Source organism: Varanus komodoensis, unplaced genomic scaffold (assembly GCF_004798865.1).
Source record: "Varanus komodoensis strain SLA01 unplaced genomic scaffold, ASM479886v1 scaffold23, whole genome shotgun sequence".
Lineage (NCBI taxonomy): Eukaryota > Metazoa > Chordata > Lepidosauria > Squamata > Varanidae > Varanus > Varanus komodoensis.
Genome location: NW_025335627.1, coordinates 557,236 through 579,315, shown reverse-complemented (window position 1 = coordinate 579,315; position 22,080 = coordinate 557,236). Strand labels below are relative to the sequence as shown.

The window sequence follows — 22,080 nt, the reverse complement described above, 5'->3', positions numbered from 1 at the left end:
GCTCTGCTGGCCTGCCTCCTTCCACAATCAACCGTTTCACTTGTTTCAGGGATTCCCTAGGAATTGCTAAGTCCCCTTACATTAGCCAAGGGTTCTGCCACTTTTGGGAAGGCACAGGAAAGGCAGAAAATAATTTGCCCAGTTGGATTCTGCCCAAAGAGCTCTGACATGGAAGCAGGAGTGCGCCATTGATGTGTTTGCATCCCAAGACAGAAATATATATTTTTTACTTGCAGCAGAAGATGCCACTTGGATACTCACTGATCTCTTTGACACAGTCACTGACTAGCTGTTGCTCTTTCTCTTCATATGTCATAGTTTCAGTCTTCAGATGGCAGGCCTTCAAGAACATGAGCAAGCTTTCATGAATTTTAAAGTTAGCTCTACATGCATGTATATTTTTCTTTCTCTATCCACAGACCAGAAATAACTTCACTGTAACTGCAACCTACACTTTTATGTATTTGATGAAGATTGATTTCTTACCTATAACTATGGTTCCTCAAGTGACCATCTGTGCATTCATAGGCATGGGCTCTTCACTTGCACAGAGCCTTGATTCGGAAAGTTTCTATAGCCGAGGAATTTTGGCATAAACCCTCCCCACTATATATTTTTAGATTCCTGCCCATTTCCTCAGTTTGATGAAACAGCCTATTGTGGCCTCCAAACAAAGAGAAGTTTGGCACTGGTATCAGTACAATGGGTAGTAGTACTGTCTTGAACTCCAAATCATAATAAATGAACTCAAACCAGAATTCAACTAAAAAGGCTACAAAAGTAACTGGAAATCTATGGTAGGCATGGACTTAAAAGGTTTCCCAGTGAGTGCTTTCAGCACTACAGAGAAGCTGCAATGGGGAACAGGCAATTTTACTAGGGAAACAATCTTATAAGCACCTTGAAGGAACTGTTTAACTGCTGGATCTGAAACAAAACAAAACAAGACAAAAACCTGGAGTGTGAAAGAGATAGCAGTTGAATAAACCTTGAGAGAAGAAAGTTTTAAATCTCTTGAGATAAGGATAACAGAAAATGCAGAACATGGGGAAAAGAACATGAAGGACTGGATCCTTTGAATAACATGAAGGAGGAGAAGACTTCCCTCCTCGCATTCCTTCCTACCAATAAATGAAGAAACTCATCAGGTCTCTCTTCCATCAGATCTTGGGACCAAGGTTAGCAATGAGGAAGGATGGTTGTTAGCCCTCACAGAAGTCCTCTGTACCAAAAAAGAGGCTGGCCAAGAGTTTTCCCATCTATTGACATCCTGACATGGCAAGGGCTCTTCCAATCTGTGAAAATGTCACATCAGAACAATGATTGCATTCCAAGGTATCTTAAAAGCCCCAGTCAATGGTATTTGATATAGGCCAGGTGGGAGAGATGGCTCCCAAATGTCACTGTAGTTATCCTTATGATAAGACTGATGAGGTTGCATCAACCAATCCAAGGGTTCCTCCCAGCCCAAGGGAGGGGATTTTTCATGGTACTGATACTGGCTGCCTTTGAGCTGTTGCGATCAAGACTATCCAGGAGAACTCACATGGGATTGAAATACCAGTAGAGGGCTGGTGAGAGGCTCCTGAGCATCTTGAGGGTTCTCCAATTTCCTCCACAGAGGCTCAAGCTCTGATGGCATACCCAGATGGCAGAACAGTCAGAAACAAAGTGGCACCAGCAGCCAAAGTGTGGATGATTGCTAAGACTCCTATGAGTGCTCCTGAGAGGAAACAGAATCTTTCTTCTTTTTGGTCTTGTTCAAAAAGGTTGTTGATTCGGTCATTTTAGACATTTTTTTACTACCAAGACAGCAACAGAACAACCAAATGTCAAGGGTTAGGGTGTTAGGGTTATGTTACTAAATAATTTATGATTAGAGCTTGAATGACTGGTGAGGGAGAAGAAAATGGCCTAACATCTATAGCAGTAGTTGAAGCAGCTTTTGATGGGGCAGGTCATTATGGATCCATTGCAGGGATAGGAATTACCCCTGCCCTTAAGGAGGAGAGTCTTTAAAATCTGTCAGACATGTTTCTCCTCCCCTGTTAGGTAATAGCCTGTCACTGCGAACAGGAATGGACAATATGTCCCTCACCCAGGGGAAGTAGGCAGAATGAGTGACCATTGGTTGGTAGATGATTGCTGCCACAGTGCGTGCACTTCCAAAAATGACCATATGCCTCTCAGGTGAAGGCCTCAATATGCCTTCATGACCATATGCCTCTCAGGTGAAGGAAGCAATCAAAGATTACCAAAAACTGCTGATAAAATAAAGAAAATAATTGGAAGAAATGCTCAGTAATAATCTCAAAGGGACAGAACTTTATCCTGAGGAGAAAGGATAAGGCTTCCTACAAGGCAACCGCAATGGAAGCTGAAGAAGAACTGAGGCAGGAACCTACTGACAATATAAAATGAGGGAGAGATCCTGCTGAAAACTCATAGAAAGCTTCCCAAATCAAGGCTTTGCACAGGTATAAAGCCCATATATGTGGTGCACAGAGGTTACAAAGAAGAATTAATTGTGCCATTTGATTCCATTGAAATCATTTTCTTCATTTGCTGTGGAGAAATATATAGTTCAAAGATTACAAAAATTAAACAACTCACTGCAAAAGAGACACTCACAAAGTGAGATTTGCATTCAGTATGAATAATATATTTGATTGCCTATAACGGGGTGTGAAAGGAATCCATCTGGAGGTAGGGATCAATTGGATTCCCTAGACTTGGCTTCCTAGACTCCATTAATAAAAAGTTCATAAATGAACATCAGATGAGGGAAGAGAAGATACATCAAGGAACTGTACTGGGCCTGGAAAATCTGTACCAGCCCAGGTTTTCTTGTAAACTTGGTTTTGATTGTAAACTTGATGTAAAAGTGCCATCTACAGAGAAAGTACTACAGTAGAGCCATACTTTAGTAAAAGTTAAAGGGTTTTCTTCACTCTTACTGCACAAAGATGTAGTTTTATGCATTCTTTTTTGGAATATGCTGCACTGAACACAGTAAAATTTATTTCTGAGTAAACATGCAGATTGCACCTTAATAGCACTCTTTATCTTGAATTATTACAAGTTTATGCAGGACATAACAGTTTTCAGGACAAGAAAATTAATGAAGAGCTGTAATATAGCAGGTATCATAATTAATCTTGACAGAACTCAAAATAAAAACAAGGCCAGTGTCTAAACAATGTATTAGAATGCAACAAAACAATAAAAATAATAGTCACTAAAACAGCACCACTCAAATCAATAAGGCCATAAGATTTCTATTCTACAGTGTAAAAGACCCAATGTACATTCAGGCATAGGCACATAATTTTCAGTTCCGGTAGCCAGCCAAAATCTGACCTATTATAGAAATAGCCTGTGTGGTTATATATGTCCTCCATTGGAGCATCCTGTAGGATCTGAGGTATCTCACAAACATTCCCGCTAAAGGGTTAATTGCATCTGAAGCTACCTCATACAACTTTTAGCCCCAAGTTAGCTAAAAGATAACATTTTTTTACGTTCCACAGGGCCTATATGAAAGCAAGGGCATTTTATTCCTTCCTGATACTTTTATTCAATTTAGAACTTACATATCATTCTAAAGATCTGACAAACAGGATGTCAGTAAATCAACCCAAGTGAGCAATATGGATTATTCTATTTGTTTTCTCTTCAATTGCAGGAGGGCAGACTATGACCACCCCCAAAATTAGAATGGTCCAAGATCCTAGTTAACTTCTGCCACAACCCGAAGCAAACAATTTAGCTCTGCTTCTTCAATAATTTGGAGCCATGCTCTCACTGTGACATATGTTAATATGAATTGCCCAATGAATCAATATGGGACTGGCAAGTAGTTCTGACTTTTGGGCATTAGTTTCAACTGGACAGAATTCAGAGAAGACAAAGTTAAATCTCAGACCACAGAAAGGAACTAAATCCGTTCAGCAAAGCCAAAAAAGGCATTTAAACAGTAAAGTTCCATCTAGAATGAAGACGATTTTTTAAGCAAAGGAGAAGCAAGTAGATGGTAAGGGACAGTGATATCACAGAATGAACAGAAGAGGCTCATGCAATCTTGAAGACAGAACAAGCTTGACCTTAATTTTGTTAGCAGGCCGTTTCTTTTAATTTATTTTAATGTTTGAAAGGCCCATGAATGTAGATTACCTTTGTTCGAAGAGAAATGTTCTCCTCCTCCAGTTCCCTGAGTTTATCCTGCAACATATCCAACTGCAGGAGTCCATGAGACGAGTTGAAAGACTCATTGAAGCGAAGTGGTGTGGAACAGCTAGAGTCAGTCTCGCTTTCTTCAGAAGCGATGGACACCACGCGAAGCAGTTCATCTTTTTTTGTTAGCTCATGCTGTAGCTGATGAACCTGATTTCAAAAAGCCTTTGTTTACCAAAGCAGTCAACATATCAAGGTTTTGCTGCCACCTCTAAGGGATCACTGCACAAGTGAAAAACAATAGGATACCACCATCCAAAATTGTATGTATGCCTCTCTCCTTTTTCTCTGTTTGATGGGTCTATTAATATGGTATCATCTGAAGCTATGATATGGAGCTCAAAGACATCTTAATATATTTAATGTACTTTTAGCTGCACTATGTAATAATTGTATATGAAATGGTTATATGCAGCCTTGCAAATACTAATCAAAGGCATCACTGCCTGTTTGATGCTCTTCTTTTATCTAAGCTTCTTTCCCATCAGTTTCCTTTGTTCTGCAGGGTGAAAATACAGCCGTCTTTCCAGGTGGTGGTGGTTTCTCTCCCTCCAGCCTTTAAAACTAGAAGGGATAGTGCTAGAAAACACACAGTTGCAGACATACATCCAATAGCACTAAGGCTAGAAGGAAGAAACAGTTATGGGCACAATCTTCCTTAGCTCAATACATGTCCTTTGCTGGAAGGGAGATGAAGGGTTAGTTCACACATTCATCAAATGAGGAAATTATCTTCTCCCAAGGTGATGTGTGCTATAGATTACACACTATTTCATACTTTATTGCCTGATTCTACTTCAGTAGAATATGTTTTAAATACAAACACACTTCTGTAGTGGTTTAGTCGGGTGCAGTAATCTGCTCTTGAACTAAGATTGAACTAAGATCTTCCTGCCACTTAAGATGCTCAAGTTCCTGCTCACTCACCTTGTCAAAGGCTTGGCCCAACTGTTCTTCAAGAGCTTCATTTTGCTCAGTTAGGATATGGTTTCGTTTAAGCAGGGCCTGTCCAATTCGTGCTGCCAACTCAAGATCCCGATCTCTCTGCTCAGAAACAACAAGAAATGGCTTTATGTCCAAGGAATTTATTCAAATCCTAATTTAAAACAACACATGCATCTGTTTCATTTGCAACATATAGAAAAGGTTTCCCTTAATGTACAAAATCTCAGACTTGAGTTAAATGTTACGTTCTCCTTATTTGTCTGTTAAACCCATCAATGAAGAAATGTAAATAAAAATGGGCAGTGCATGTATTTAACATATTTAAAATATCAGGCACAGGTCTAATGTAGAGAGTTTGCATTTTCTCTGATGATTAAAACAAAGAAAAGTATTGACTGAAATAGCCAAAACAAAGTTCACTCCCTTGAAAATGCTTAAGTATTGTTCTCATCCTGTGAGCTAAGCAAGCACTGCAATCTTCCCTTTACTTTTACAACAGATTCTAGGATACAATATTTACTAATTTAATTTAACATATTTCTATGCTGCTTTTTTGGGTGTGACATCACATTGTAGTTTATAATAAAAGTGTTATACTAAACTACTGAAAAACATACTAAAAGCAATTATCAGTTTACAAATGTATGGGAAGGGTCCAAACAGTAAGATCAGTGTGCAGAATCCAGCAGGGCGCTTATGCCCCCACCAATTGCTTTCCTCCCCAATTCCATTCCCCAAATAGTATGTCCCACTGATTTGGTTGTGCAAGCAGGACCCACCATATACACAACAGAGAATTAGCACTTCCTAGGGAAAGACCTGAAATGAACAGAAATGCTCATTTGTGGAAGGAGACAGGGTGGCAGTGTAACCTTCTGGGTTGCCCAGGAAGCACTAAGTTCAGAACTGATTGTGCATAGAAGAATCAGCCAGGAGATAAGAGCTCCATTGGATTCTGCAACAAACACTATCTAGATAGAATTACATTAGTCTATAGGATCATAGGTGGGAGGATCATCTGTTCAGATGAGAGATATCCAGCCTGCCTTGGATGGGGCTGCACTCCTCCTAAAGGACAACGTCTGCAGCTTGGGGGTGCGCCGAGACCCTGAATTGTCCCTTGAATTCCAGGTGGATTTGGTGGCCAGGAGCACCTTCTATCAGCTGAGGCTGATTTGTCAGCTGCGGCCGTTTCTGGACAGACAGGACCTAGGAACTGTTATTGATGCACTAGTAATCTTGTGCCTAGACAATTGAAATATGCTCAGGCTCCCATTCAAGACAGTCCAGAATAGGGCAGCTAGGCTGCTAATGAAGACTGGTATGTATGTATGTATTTATTTATACATTTCTATGCCGCCCCTTGCCGAAGCCTCGGGGCGGCTTACAACACAATAAAATACAAAAATAACAATATAAAATTAACAATATAAAATAAATAACAATATAAAAGAAGTCGCCCTGGCCAGATAAATAAGCAAATATTGTTAACAATTAAAATGACGTTTAAATAAAAAGGTCTTCACCTGGCACCGAAAAACAAATAACGACGGCGCCAGGCGGACCTCCTGGCACTATCTTTGCATTCTTTTCGATGTCAGACAAAGAACTTTTTATTCTGCTGGTATTTTAATGGTTAAACTGGGTTTTAATGCTATTCTAACAGAATGGGACAGAAGTGCATTTTTATTGTTGTTTTATTGTCATTTTAATATTTGAGATGTTTTTATTGTTTTACACTGTTTTGTATGGTTTCGCGGTTGTAACCCACTGAGGGAGCTGTGTGGCTAGCAGGGCAGGCTAGAAATCTAATAATAATAACAATAATAATAATAAAATAAGAAGTAGTTATGTGCATGCATACAGATGCATCAGGGTAAAGAATTAATTCAGCCTGAGGATTGAAACTGCAAAATGGGAAAGTCTTCAGGGCCATATTCAAATTGTGGGCAGGATCATAAGTAGAGAATGCAGGACCAAATGTGATTGCCATTTTAAGCCTACTCAACTGTAAGCAAGGTATGTCTTCTGTATGTTTACCCAAGAGTAAGCAGGCCTGAATCACTAAGCAGGACTTTCAACTAGTACTCCAAATATTATACCTCTGCTTGACTACTCACAAATAAGCAAGTCCCCTGCCTACAAAATTCACACTTGAGTTTGTTGCTGTAGCTCTCCTGTCTGCAAACTGTGCAGTTTAAAAAGTTTTCAGCAGTTCAGTTCTTTGTGGGGTATTTAAGGTTTTCAATCTACTACTGAAGGTAATTCCAAATTAAGCCAGGGAATAGTTGGGAATCCAAGATTGCACTAGCCTTCAGGCTGAATGCTTCCCATCTTTAGCATATATAAAACACAGAGGTAAGGTTCCCATTTTTTTCTAGATGGGCAGGTTTATCAGACTCTGAGCTAGTAAAAAGTACTATGAGTCACTGAGGTCACTTGCATCTTCCTAGCTATTGCTGGTTCTGGGAATACCTCCAAGACAACTCATCAAATTTTGCAATCCCAGCCAGGTATAAACCAGTGATCTTTCTACCATATTGTATTTTGATCTGTGACACCTCTGTACAAGCCTCTGAATTATCTTTCCCAGCAATTTCTTGTAAATATTCAGGAGAGAATAGGTATGGGAGGAGGGCTAGAATACTGACACATCCCAAGGCCCACATTTGTAAGTGGAACATTAGTTCTTCCTATTTCCACCACACCCCAAAAAAGTTCTGAACGTGTTTATTGAGGAAGGACTGGAGCAATCATAGCACCATACCTCCAAGTTTCACTTTGATGACACAGTACAGAAGGAGACAAAAGATGACAGCATTGAAAATAGCTAAAATCTATTAAAAAGCTGCTATAGTTGGTATTATTGAAAGTTGCTGTCATTTTTAGAAGCACAATGGGGTTGTATTCCCTCTGTCTGTCTTCAGGTGAAGATCACTTCAGCAGAATTAACTGAGGCAGTTTTATTTCCATAGCCAGTTTGGAAGCTGGACTGGAACAGATTCAAATATCTTCATCCAAATATGCCTGGAGTTGAAACATCACTGCCTGTTCCAGACAGATAATTCTACATGGGACCCTAATTCTAAGTATAGACAGCTTATACAGATGGGACATGTAGTGAGAACCAAGATTCTGATGCTGGCACCATCAGACAGGGGGAGCTGTAGACTCTTTAATGGTGTCACTAGATATGCTTGCACTTAATAATTATTTGTACCTCCCTGAAATGTATATTTATTTATTTATTTAAGATATTTGTATGCCGTCCTTTGCAAGAGCCTCAGGATGGCTTACACAAATAATATTCCGAGGTACATAAACAATATAATATAAATAAATTGACAACCCACTCTGGCTGCAAATTAAAATACGGTAATAAAATTCAATATTAAAACTTATTAAAATATTGAATAAATAAAAAGGTCTTAACCTGGCACCGAAAAACAGGCAGACCACCCTAGGGAGTGCATTCCATAGATGGGGCGCCACTGCAGAGAAGGCCCTCCTCCTGGTACTCTGTCTCCTGATGTCTTTCACAGAGGGTTCCCGGAGGAGGGCTTCTGCTGCCGATCTGATTACATTATTCCCCTCCAAGCTATTGCTTTAATTCTTTTTTGTTGTTACTACTTCCCATTACTTATTTTATGTATTTATTCAAAACATTTATATGACACTGTTCAGTTAAAAGATTATCAGAGTTGCACAAATTTCTAATGATTTTAGTAGAACAGCATTCCATTTTTTTCTTAATAATTTGACTAACTATATCTGCGGTCTAATCAGGATCTGTGTGTATGTCATACAAGTTTTAAGTAAATCCTATAATATAAAAATACATATCTTTTATAGCAAACAAAAGCTAAACCTTTTATGAAGTTACAGTATTTGCATGCTGCCCCATAAAAAATTCTCTGGATAGTTTACATAAGCAAACATAACAATTTAAATACATAATAAGCCATGAAACTGAAAGATCAAAAGAAGCACAAATGTAAGAAACAAAACATATAGCAACCACAAAATTAAAACAACAATTAAAACTGAATAATTATACCTCAGCCAGTAGACGTGTGACCACTTCAGCATCATTGGAACTTGTCACCTGTTCATGTCTGTCTGGGCCAAGAACTGAAAACCAAACAATGACTCAATGTGGTTTAACTGGAACAACCACGCACAGTAACTAAGGATAACATATTTGGAAACTTAAAGCAGAAAGCTTGTGAGGATTAGTGGGTGAGCTCAAAGGCACATTAAAATGTAGCATTCAGATGAAATTTTCTATAATATTTCTGAAAAAAACTTAGAAAATATTTAAGTATTAATTCCAAGGAATTTTTATGGAATCAGCTGTAATGAATAATTAAGAGGAAAACATTACAATCGAGCAAAAGTTAGCAGTAATAAAAACTAACAAGCAATTTCTACTGGCACTTGTCATGGAAGAGCTGAGGACAGAAGCTGGAATTACCTTGTGCCTGTTTGTGAGGTCCAGCCAAGTAGGAAGGGGGAAGTTCAATAAGAGCTAGTACAGATGAACAGAAGTAGGAGAGGAAGGAGAAAGCATCAATAGTTACAAAACTGTATGGTTGTAAATTTGTTGCTGAATTACCATAGGTACAGTGTGCCCTTGCTATTTCCAAGCAATTTCCTCTTACACTGACCAAAACCAACAAAACTGAGAAAGCAGAGATTCATGCAGAAGCAGGAAGTGGCTCATGTTTGCAAACGGAAGCTGTGTGGTAAAATCTGTAGCTCTAACACCTGCCTGCGAATTCTTGCTAGGTAGGATATGTGCATGTAAACCAAAGGCTGGCCAGTAATGATCAGAATGCAGAAAATCTTTGTGCGTGCAGCATACAGAGCATTCCCCCCACACGCAGATCTTTCAGTTGACAGCATGTTGCACAGCGAGTGTTCACTTCTCACAGAAAAGGATGAAAAGCCCAAGCCTTTGTGAGCACTGTTCTGTCATGGCCCAGGACTGGCTGCCTGAAAACACCTTAATTACATTTGAGAAACATTTGTGGATTTTAAAAGGCGCATTGAAGCTGTGCTCCCTCTAAAAATGATATGGAGAACGAAAATTATCTAGCATAAAGCAGGTATAAAAGAGTAGCAAACATAGATAGCCATACCAAAACAAGTAAATTTGCAATTAATTTGTGCAATTAATTTTGCAGCACAGCAGTGTTAATAATGGGTAAGCCATTTGGTGAATTATTTGTCTTTTTCATTTTTAACTGCTATTCAACTTGAACACATGAGTGTCCACCTTCTTATGCTTTATTTAGTGGCAAACACTATCACCTTCCAACCTATCATGGTACACAACATTTCTGAAAATTTTTATAAGTTGTAATTTAAATTTCTAACCCTTTGAAATTGTGCTCAGTTGTGTTTATTCAGCCATACAGAGAAAAAAAGAAGTGGAGCAGTGGCATTTATTTCCCCATTTGTTATGGACAGAGAACATCTGATATAATCTAACTGGAAAGGGACCTGGTACAGTGCTATGTAAAAGCTAACAAGAAGCTGGGGGAACTGTTTGACTTATTGTACTACAACACCCTGTTTACATTTTAATGGCTCATAGCTTATTCGAAAGGAGGACAAAGTCAAACAATTAACTTTACTAAACATCAGTAAAAGGACAAAGGCCTGCTCAGCTTAACTAATAAGGACAGTATGCAGATATTGGAGGGAGAGGAGAACCCAAGCTGTGCTTTCTTCCAGTGGTATAGTACTTTCAGCCACTAGCATTGTTTAGTAATTATCTAGCACTTTTCTGCTCTCCGAGCACTTCAACATGCCTATCTTCATGTAATTCTCACAACAGTCCTGGAAGACAGGTAGACAATATCTCAGGTTTTCAAAGGCATTACATGATATGGCAATAACAGTAGAAAATCCAGCTGAGAAAACTCTACGATGCCACTAGGCAAGCACAAACCACTTTCATAAACCTAAGCAGCTTTTTGGCTTCCAGGCAACAGTAAAGTATGTTCTAACTCGGTGGGATGGATCCAGAAATGCAACCTTACAAATTGAAGGGCTCCTTCTGTTGAAGCAAACTGGATCCAGTGGAAGCTCCTGTTCCATGAACTGGATGTTCTAGAAAGGGAGAACATTTTTGCTTATTTCCCCTCCCTCTAGCAAACTCCAGAGCCACCTGTTCCCCTATTCTGGATGGTCCCACAAACCACAGAGCAAACTTTCAGTGCATAGAGGCTGCAAGGAAGAGACAGAATCAACAACAAAACCTTTCCCTCTTTCTGCCAGCAGTAGTGTCCATTTTGCAGAGTTTACTTTATGCAACATTGGACCCAACCCTATGCATTGCAGGTGCTTTCTATGAAAAGCTAAGGGAGAGAGGCCTTTGTGAAACCTAGAGAATTTATAGCAGGCTTAGATTTGACCTGGGCGAGTTCCCATTTAGTAGACCAGAGAACCTACAGATAGGTCACAGAACATAAAAATTCCAGTCACTAACATCACAAAAGGATTATGGCTTTGAAAGTACTAGTCCCTCAATTATTTCTGTAAAACTCACAAACAAGACACAACAGTTGTACTGATTTTTATATACTTACTTTGTAAAGTGAAAGCTGCAAGCAGCTCTTCATTTTGGTTGGTATCTCTGTTATCTAGGGCCATGCCTTCATATATAAGGAGAAGCTCCAAAGAAGTATGTCCATGCCGAGGTTAGGCTTGGTCAGAATGTTTTTTTCTGCAGCATGCAGTGCCACTGTGCCACAGTGTAAGCACTCCCTATATTTACTCAGTTGTCTATCAAATAAACATTGCTCCAAGCAACAGTCAGAAAAGAGGAGGAGCTACATTGCAGTTTTGAGCTATTATCAGAGAACAGAGACATGTGGCTCTGAGCACAACAGAAATATGCAGCTGGCAGTTCCTTAGATTTAAAACCTTGCTTACAAAAATAAGCAGCATTGCAATTTTATTAGATTGTTTGCTGAAGTTGTGCTCCTAATTTACCCTCTTACTGTAGGTGTTCAGAATTCACCAAGTTCACACAAGATTAATCTTGCCCAGTTTTTCAAATATATATATGATTTCAATATATTTTAATACTGGTTGGCAGGCCAGGGGTGCTATTTTCTTAAGCATCTCAAAGCAAAAGTTCAGCAATGGATAAAGCTGATTCAGCAAAGCTACATAATTAGATATCAAAGGGGATGCATGCATTCTTTTTGTAAACAATTATTTCTAGCGTACATCATTGATCTATTTCTGCCAGACCTTTGTTTCATCACTAAAAAAAGATGCAGCATCCTGTTATGCAGTGGGTCTTATCGGTAATGTCCTAACATTGCTTCATATCGTGGCAATATGAGAGAGCAGAGAGGAAAAAAAGACTGTAGGAAGAACTGTTCAAATTTCAGTTCTTCACACTCTTGATAAACTGAAATGCTGGACTGCACGTCAAAAGGAGCTAAACTCAACTGGAAAGGCTGTAGAAATGCAGCCACATAAGATACTATACCAACTTTTGGGATCAGCATTTAGGAAAGATTCTGATGCATTTCATGATGCAAGACTAGTTAATACTTGAAAGCTTAAGGTTAGTGCTTTTTCTTGATACTACTTTCCAATATACTATTATGAAACAATTTATTTTTAACTAGCTAGGGATTCACTCAGGTCCTAATAGTTATTTAACCAAGAAAAAAGAAAATAACACAAAATAATTGACACTAGCACCACCACTCTAGGAGTATGAAACAATGGTCAATTTTAATCATAGCACTATATGTTGCAAATTCAAAATTTTCGGTACTAACACAATGCTGACTTATACATTTCTCTACACATAAACTGCTGGAAATATCTACAAGTAACTAATTATTCTTGGTCTGAAATCCACAATACAACAGCCAGAACTGCATTTGAGCACATTATGTTTAGAACACTTTCCAGCTGAAATAGAATCAAAGCTTCATACATGAAACCCTATTCAATCTGTCTTCAATAGCATCAATAACGTGGAGAGCAGGACTAGGGAGCAAGAAGCTGGTTGGTCTTTTCAGTAACAGCAAATTTGGGGCATGTTGGAAGAGACATATGAGGTACTTGTGGAGGTTTGTCAAACATACCTATAAGGCTCAGAAGGATACAGAAATCCAAACACACCCATAGTACACACAGTCAGTCATTACCGTATTTTTCACTCTATAAGACGCACCTGACCATAAGACACACCTAGTTTTTAGAGGAGGGATCCACGGAAAGCTTCCTGTTAATCACAGGCACATTCCCCATCACTTCCCCATGGGCTTCATTAAAAGACGGGTTGCCATTTGAAAACACACACCGACCTGTGATTAACAGCTCTCACCTGCGCTGGAGGAGGGGGGTGGAGCAGGGTGCGCCGAGCACGTGCCGGCCAGGTGTGGTGCAGCACGCCGGCGGTGGTCTTCCAGGCGGCACGGCAGCGGCAGGTCTTCCCGGGCGGTGGGGGTGAGCGGTCCGTCTCTCCGTGCGGCCGGCGGGTTAAAGCCCGTGGCTCCTCCTCGTCTGTGGCAGGTCTTCCTGGGCAGTGGGGGTGAGCAGTCCGTCTCTCCGTGCGGCAGGCGGGTTAAAGCCCGCGGCTCCTCCTCCTCCACGGCAGGTCTTCCCGGGAGGTGGGGGTGAGCAGTCCATTTCTCCGTGCGGCCGGTGGGTTGAAGCCCACGGCTCCTCCTCCTCCACACCGCTCCCCCTGAGTGGCACAGCTCTCACCTGCGCTGGAGGGGGGATGGAGCAGCGCGCGCCGAGAGTGTGCCGGCTGGGTGGTGCCACGTGGTGCAGGCGGGCAGGCAGCGTCCCGGGCGTCGGGCACACACACATTCGCTCTATAAGACGCACAGACATTTCCCCTTACTTTTGAGGGGGAAAAAAGTGTGTCTTATAGAGCGAAAAATACGGTAATTTGACAACTGCATTACAGCTTAAAGATTTATCAGAGCCCAGATAATAAAATGTTGTATAAGGCACTATTTAACTAGCACTTACAATGTTATTTAGATATAAATGAACATTGCACACAAATATTGCAAGGTTCTCATTTTGTGGATCTTGAACATAACCTATGGTCAATTGCTCAGGAATACCTGACATTTTCCCACAAGCCCAGTCACTGTTTAGCTTATGTTTACTGATGTTTTTGCCCTGTGTTGAAAAATGTGTTTGCTCAAGTATGGGCGTGGAGTTTTAAAACCAGAAACAACCATTGAACTCAAAACCTCAACTGCAGTTCCTTATACCAACAAAGGTAAACCTGCAATTTCTCAAAGCAGAAAGGACTTTTGTGTTCCTTGCAGGTTGACTTTAAATCTTCAACATCACATCTTTAATAGAACATTTTCTGGTCCTCATGTAATCCGTAATCTGTTTAATACTTCAACTGTACAGCATAGAACCCCATGAGACTGTTGGGTGACCTCAAAATCTGTTCTGGAGGGTCCCTGGACCCTCCAAAGGATTTTTTGAGGGAGGCACAGGAGAAAGTCCCACTTGTATGACACTGGATTCCTTTCATAAAGTTTATAGCATTATATACATTCTGACATTTTAAAATGCTAATTACCATGAGTGTTAGATCCTTTTTTAAATGTGGATTGTCACAACCTCCGCTCCTGGAATATGCCTCGTACTGGCATTTAGATAACATTTAGATACCATCCCCACTGAAGTGCAAGTATGCCATGAAACACACTCCAGCCTTATATACTGTATTAAGTGTGCAATTTATGACCTCTTGACATTGTCGGAGGGGACAGTGTGGGGAGCATAGGAGAAGCGGGAGTTCCAGCTCCAGTCTTAGAAAAATACTCCAGGGTTGGAGCTGGGACCCCAAATTTGGGGGAGAGGGGGGCTCCCTCAACCTTGCAGCTGACTCAGTTCTTTCCATGCTGGCTGAGGCTGTGAAGATGAAAATCCCTCTTCAAAGCTGAAGGGAAGTGAGGAGTAAGGTCCAATGTCCTCTGAAGAATCTCGGCAGTGCCTTATTTCTCTTCCTCCTGAGAATGGGAAAATGTTTGGATGGCCAAAACTGGTCATCTAAATGTTCTGGAGGGTGAGGGGGGCATGATGGCAATCCTAGCCTTCATATTCCTCCCATCTTTCACTGGATGCCTGTAATCCTATGAGTTCAGAGGGTAACAGTCAGCTACACTGGATGGCCCCATTATCAATCTACAGAAATTTAGTTTCAAATATGAATACTGCCATGAAGTCATTAACCAACAGCACCTGAAGGACATCATACCTTGTAAATGTCATTCCTGTAGGGCATTCAACTACTTTTAGAGACTGATTCAATGGGTTGCAATCCTATGCACACTTACCTAGGAGTTCACTGCCATGATGGGACTTACTTCTCATTGAACATGCAAAGAATTGTGCAGTAACTATATTGTATTGCATGCATACTCTGTACAATCTTTACAATGTTCCGGTCACTTTGACTCCCATTTTGTCCAATGTAAGTGAGAGCAAAGAAAAACTGAGGAAGGATTTAGGTACAGCAGTATAACCAGTGAAGTAGTCTGGCTACATTATATAATTCATTTAGATTTCTATGGAATCCTTAGCTGTAAGTAGAAATACTTACTCATGTAATGGAAAGTCTCCTCAGCAAGGGCTGGAGAAGTAACATCAGGGATGTGACTGTGACAGCCTGCAGACTGGATCCAATCATCATTTTCAGAGAGATATAAAGAGTCCACATGCAACTTATATTGAGGAAGCTGTTCTTCTAACATGCTCACCAGTTCTACTTCAGGAAGGTCTCCATTAGCTAAAGATATATACAGGTTTCATGACACAAATCAGTCTGGGGGTAAATGGTATGGGAACCATTAATTTCCCATGAGAAACAATTGCACTTTCAATAGCAAAAGCATTCATGACAGGCTGTCAATGTCAATTTAAAAACATCTACCAAACAAAGATTCCTAAAAAAAAATAGCTTCCTGGGTAACACTAAGTTATTGATACTGTTCTATTTTGAGTTGCTTGTCAGGTGATTAATAAAAGTGAAACTGATAGATGGAAATGCTTTTACGCTCAACTTTATACAATTATACAAAGTGACATAATTCTTTGGAGGTAAGTTCTGACAATTACCTATACCTTTGATATAAATTTGGGAACATACTTTTTTTGCAACTTCCGAAAAAGGACCAGGAGGCTACATTGATCCATGCTAAATCAATACCTATTCCACCTTTCAGTTCAATGAATTAAAACCATTCCAAAGCCTCTGTAGGAAAGTAAAAGTACTCTTCCACAACAACTCCATGTATACAGACCTGATCAAGAAGCTATGATTTTTAATCTCTTTCACTGATTTTTATATAGCTTCCCCCTCCCCTTAATTCCAGCTCTGAAGTTATCTTTTTTTTGACCCACTGGGGATGCTTGGGCAATTCTCTTTACTTATAGGAGGCCTTGCTGTGAGACAGCCTGTGCTTAGTAAGCTCCAAAAATACACTAATAAAGTCTGCAACTATTTAAGCATTTTTGAAAGCTACTAACACCATATTTAACTGTCTTTTCAACTTACCAGTAATGCTCTCTGGATCTCTGTGGTTGAAATTCATGAGGTTTGCTTCAGACTTCAATTATTTGAAAACCACATCCTGTACTCACATTCTATGTTGCAACTTTTCAATTTGGTTGAAAGATGGCTTTGGTTTAAAAGCAGACTAAGGAGCAGTCGTTAATTTATCTGGCATTATGAGAATTCTTGGCTTATTTTTGGGCTGGATGATCATTCAGGTCCAAGGACGACAACTTCAAAGCTTGTATCTCATCTGATATTATGATGTAGATGTTACAATCTTGCCTGGATGAGCCACCATCTTGAAAAGAATTAAAGAAATGGCTATTAAAATTGAGTTTTAGTTATTAATAAAAATGCTAAATTGTTTCTATAGAAGCACAATGGCAGGGTGGCCAGTACACTAATATTAGCATCATTAGATTCCACTAGGTTTTAAAAATACTTTCCGTATTTTTTGAAATGACAAATTAAGCCATAAAAAACTAAGGATACGTGGGTCAAAGGAAGGCACTATATAATGAATATATTGAATTTTAATTCTAATTGTAGTGAATTCTAATTCTATATCTGCTTCTATTCCCTTGATTTTCCTCCACTACAGTCATGGAATTGTCTTCAACTACGATATTTTCTATTGCTCCTTTTCCTTCTTTGTCCAGGCTAACAAATTCTCAAAGCCCAATTCAATTTTTGCCATATTATATATTCAGCACCATCAGCGGACATGAAACTTTACAGAGTCTAGGAGAAAATCCTGTTTGTTTTACAGCTAGGCATTTATACACCATGCCTTACTTTCTGAGGCAGAATCCTAGCACTGAAAATAGATTCTGAGGCTGAAGGTTGGCAAATCTTGGCTTAAATCAAACTGTAATATAATCAGAGGCAGTATAAGGAAAGTTACTTCATTTAGCCATGCTCTGCCTTTCCTCTTCTCTTTGCCACTGACCCCTAGGATTTACCAAAAATAAGTACTTGTCTATAATTCAGAATCTAAAAACCAATATAGAAGGTAGGTGTATCCAAGTGAAAATTGTTCTATTATCATTAAGCTCTTGGTTGTGTGATCAAAAAGTAGCTAAGCTGGATTCCAACATATAACCCCTCCCCCCCACCCCCAAAAAGCCACAGAGAAGTATCAAGATGGCAGTAGCTTTAGATCAAGGGTCCTCAAACTTTTTCACCAGGGGGCCAGCTGAAAGGTACCGCAGGTGGCATGAGCCAGAAAGGTGGTGCCTGCGGGGCACGCGGGCCGGCCCAGGAGCAGGGGTGGGGCATGCGGGCGAACATGTGCTGAGACAGGGCACACGGGCATGGCAAGATGCGGGCGGGCGTGAGGACGTGCAAAGGGAGGCAAGGCAAGGCGAGGCGGGCACACGCCGCAATGCAGTGGTGGGCGCACGATGCAGCGGCTTGCTCGCTTGGAGATCGTTTTCTCTGAGCGAGTCCTAAACGATCTCCCCGTGAGCAAGCCGCCGCCTCCGAGCGCGGGGGGGGGGGTGCGAGGCAGGCACACATGGCGTGCATGTGGCATGCGGGCGCACGCGCAGCGCATTAAAAACCTCTGAGGCAGGCCGGATAAATGGCCATGGTGGGCCAGATCCGGCCCCCAGGGCATAGTTTGAGGACTAATGCTTTAGATGAAGATGTTGAGCCTCTTAAATTTTGGAGAAACTCTAGTTTGCTACATACTAGATCCAAAGGAAAAGAGAGGGAAGCCAGGGGAAGACTTTGAAGGATCAGACCCCAGGGTGGTCAATTTGGGCCCGTGAGCCTCAGGTTCAAAACCCTTGCTTTAGAGACTTATGGCTCCGAAGTGTTATATGCCACACAAACATTTAAAAATACCCATTTAAACTGGTAATATTCAAGAACTCTTCAAAGAAGTCATTTTGAAAAAGTGTGTACAGTGGTACTTCGGCTCATGAACTCAATCCATTCCAGGACTCTGGTCGTGACCCAAATTGGTCATGAGCCAAGTTAAATTTCCCCATAAGGTTCAATGTAAATAAGGTTAATCCATTCTGTAACTATTTGCTTTACATTTTTCTGATTAAAAACAAGTGACAAAGAACAACAAAGATCGTTGCCATCTCCACCCACCACCCTTAGTATGAGCGCAGTCATCTCCCCACCCCCCCAAGCACGACCGCGATAGTGCCTGTCATCCCGGCGTGCTGGGGGGGGGGAGTGATGGGGCGATCGCAGGAGCACTCGGGGATGGGAGACAGGCGCGATCGTGGGCGCACTGGGGGGCGAGATGGCTGAGACTGCGATTGCGTTCCTGCAGGAAAGACAGGTACAATCATGGGCGTGATCTCGGCCATCTCCCCACCCCCACCTCAGCACGATCGCGGCTGTCTCCCCACTCGGGGGGGGGGGGAGATGGCTGCGATCGCGGTCACCACCCAATGTGGAGTTCATGACCTGAGTCATATTTTTTATGAAAGGACTCGATTTGGTTGTGAACTGAGGCATTTGTGAGCCAAGGAACTACTGTATACCGTCATATATGCAGCATATTATAAGTATTTATTTTCTTACAACATATAGATCAGGCAGTCACTGCACATATTGGTTATTCTAAATGTGTACATACACTACAACATAGAGACAGCTGGTGAAGTCCACTGTTGACTTCACCTCTAGCTGCTTTCCCTGCCTCCCTCACCTGGAGCTCCTGGTTGGAAGGTGGCTGCCTTTGGCAGCTCCTCTCAGATCCTTGAGTGAGTGAGCTTACGCCTGCTTGCTTTAGTATTCTGGCAGGGACTGGTTTTGCTTTCAGGTGGGAGGAAAGAATGATGTGTTTATATCTATGGTTTTTGTATTATAATGCTATTGATATATTGTTGTTTTATATTTGTGGAAAGTTGCATTTTTTCACATTGCTTGTATCTAAATTTGTACGCACATTTGTGAGCCATTCTGGGTGCGTTTTAAACCAAAAAGCAGCATGGGAAGAAACTGTGCCAAAGCAAACTGTAGTGCAAATGTAACAGTGTACATGTTCTCCTAATGTAGGTTGCCTCCTTTTAGAATAAATATGAACCTGTCTGCTAATGAGAAGCACTTTCAGTGCTGTTATGTGGAGAGTTGGAATGATGGTACATTTATTCCATGGGTTAACCTATTTAATGTAACAATAAGAATTAGACAATAACAATAAGTAATCTGCATGTATGCTCTGACCTAACAATTATTAAGCTATTAATAGCTTCCTAAAGTTTTTTTTTACTTTAAAAATTGTGTTGTGATGTTTACCCCGCTATTTACTAAGCTACAAAGTCTGTCCAATATTTATCAAAGTCTACAATTTCATCCCCCTTTTTAATGCACATATTTTTGCAAAGCCACTAGAAGTTCAAATTTGGACATTGCCATCAGTATGCGGGGCTTTCCTTTTAAGACAGTTCAGAAGCTGCAGCTTGTGCAAAATGTGGCAGCCAGATTGATAACACGGCCGAGATTTGAATATATAACACCAATTCTGGCCTGCTTTGCACAGGCTGTATGTTTCCAAGATCGATTCAGGGTGCTGCTTTTAATGTATAATGCTTGCAATGTCCAGGACTACAATATATGACACAGCACCTCTCCAATTGTGACCCTACTCATATACTGCATTCATCATTTAAGGTCTTCCTCCACTAAGGGAGGCTTGGTTGGTGGCAACAAGGAAGAAAGTCTTCTCTAACACAGGTCAAGACTTTCCACTATTCTCAGGCATTTGGCAGGATATGGACAATAGCTCTTCACTGGGTCCTAGGATTTCTTACTGCAGGTTGTTGAAATGGTTTATTTTATTTTATTTTATTTTATTTTATTTTATTTATTTATTAAAACATTTTTATGCCGCCCCATTCGCCGAAGCCTCGGGGCGGCTTACAAAATAGTTTAAGCCAAAATAGTTTAAGCCATGGGTCCTCAAACTATGGCCCGCGGTCCATAAATAAATAAAGGTTTCGGACTCCCCGTGCCTGGTATAAACTCCCTATGTCTGGTATAAACTAGCCAAGCTGGTAGGCCTCACCATGTAGTGTGCAATATCCAAGTAGAATTGGTCAAAGAAAATGAAGGCACAGCACAGCCTCCGAATACGAAACTCTGATGTCATTCACTAAACATGTGCAGCAGGAAAATATTCAAAAGTACTGGGGGAAAAGAATATGCTATAATATATTTAACTATTCATGTTGAGCTAAAGGCCAGCACATTTTGTGAATGTATTAAGAACAGGATTAGTATAAAATACAGTCATTCTTTGCTACAGTGTTTGGAATAATTTAGAGAGCTAAAAACCAATCAAACTAACATTTCATAAAAACAGAAAAAGTACAATTGTGGAAGCGATAACAGTGAGTTGTACCCAAGTACTCAGTGTAACCAGGAAGGTAGAGAGAAAATATTGTAATATTTATTACTTCCACTTGGCAAAGATAAGAATGCTGCCTATCAATTCTGCTCTAAACCATGAATAATGCAGAATGACATATTTGCTACAGTCTACATACTGAAATCACAGATTGAAATCCTGTGCATGGGCAATAGCAGCTATTAAATTTTCAGTGACTGACTTCATTTCCCCACCATCTGAATGATATCCATTCTAACCGCAACTGCATTTAAACAGACTCTGCAATAAAAAATCTAGAGTAGACATTCAGTTTCTCTGTAAAATTTTAATGAATATCCAGCTATATTGCATACTTAATAGCCAGTGCCAACATTAAGTAAAGGTTAGCGATGTTGTGGAGTAACAGTAGGTATAAAAAATGACCAATGCTATATACTAGCATTATAAGAATACTATTAAATTTTCAAGTATACAATCTCAGTTTTCTAAGTTGCTTATTCTTAATATATTCAAAGTATTTTTAAAGAGATGTACAATACTGTGTATTCAAGGTATGTTTATATTGCTACAGAGATAACAAAGCCTTACAAATAAAACAAATTATTCCAGAAGAAAAGCCATATTTAATTGCTGGAGACTCTTGACTTGCTTCTGAGTAGAGATGTATAGTTTTTATGCTACCCTTGGTGCAGTATCATCTATTTATTAGATTCATAAATAAAACAGGGAAGGTGGTAGATATATTTAACTGCAGAGTGGGAGAAATAGTATGAGATAATAGCTGCAGGCCAATAAAAAAGATATAAAGTTCAAGAATACTTTGAAAGCAATGGAAATATGTTAAGATGGGACACTCAGGTTTCTTGTAACAACAATTAAAAGCCACTTGTAAAAAACTGGAAAACTGAAAGCTTCAATTTTCTAAGCCAACAACTTTTTAAAAGTGTTTCAAATAATTCTCAACCATCTTATGAAG

General features: G+C 40.2%; 1 protein-coding gene across 3 annotated transcripts in view; it reads right to left on the bottom strand.

The window, feature by feature from the left end:
- Positions 1 to 22,080, bottom strand: part of TRAK2 (trafficking kinesin protein 2) — a 42,662-nt gene that overhangs the window by 13,391 nt on the left and 7,191 nt on the right. The window contains exons 2-8 of one of the 3 annotated variants that reach the window (XM_044431867.1): positions 16,751 to 17,048; positions 15,797 to 15,982; positions 9,653 to 9,706; positions 9,236 to 9,309; positions 5,161 to 5,277; positions 4,174 to 4,383; positions 262 to 340 (exon numbers count right to left, since the gene is read on the bottom strand). In XM_044431867.1, coding sequence (XP_044287802.1) covers positions 262 to 340; positions 4,174 to 4,383; positions 5,161 to 5,277; positions 9,236 to 9,309; positions 9,653 to 9,706; positions 15,797 to 15,982; positions 16,751 to 16,787 — 757 coding nt within the window. In that variant the 5' untranslated portion in view covers positions 16,788 to 17,048. Of the gene's footprint in view, positions 1 to 261; positions 341 to 4,173; positions 4,384 to 5,160; positions 5,278 to 9,235; positions 9,310 to 9,652; positions 9,707 to 11,774; positions 13,449 to 15,796; positions 15,983 to 16,750; positions 17,049 to 22,080 lie in introns of those variants that run through there. The other 2 variants (XM_044431868.1, XM_044431869.1) reach the window with 2 other exon arrangements.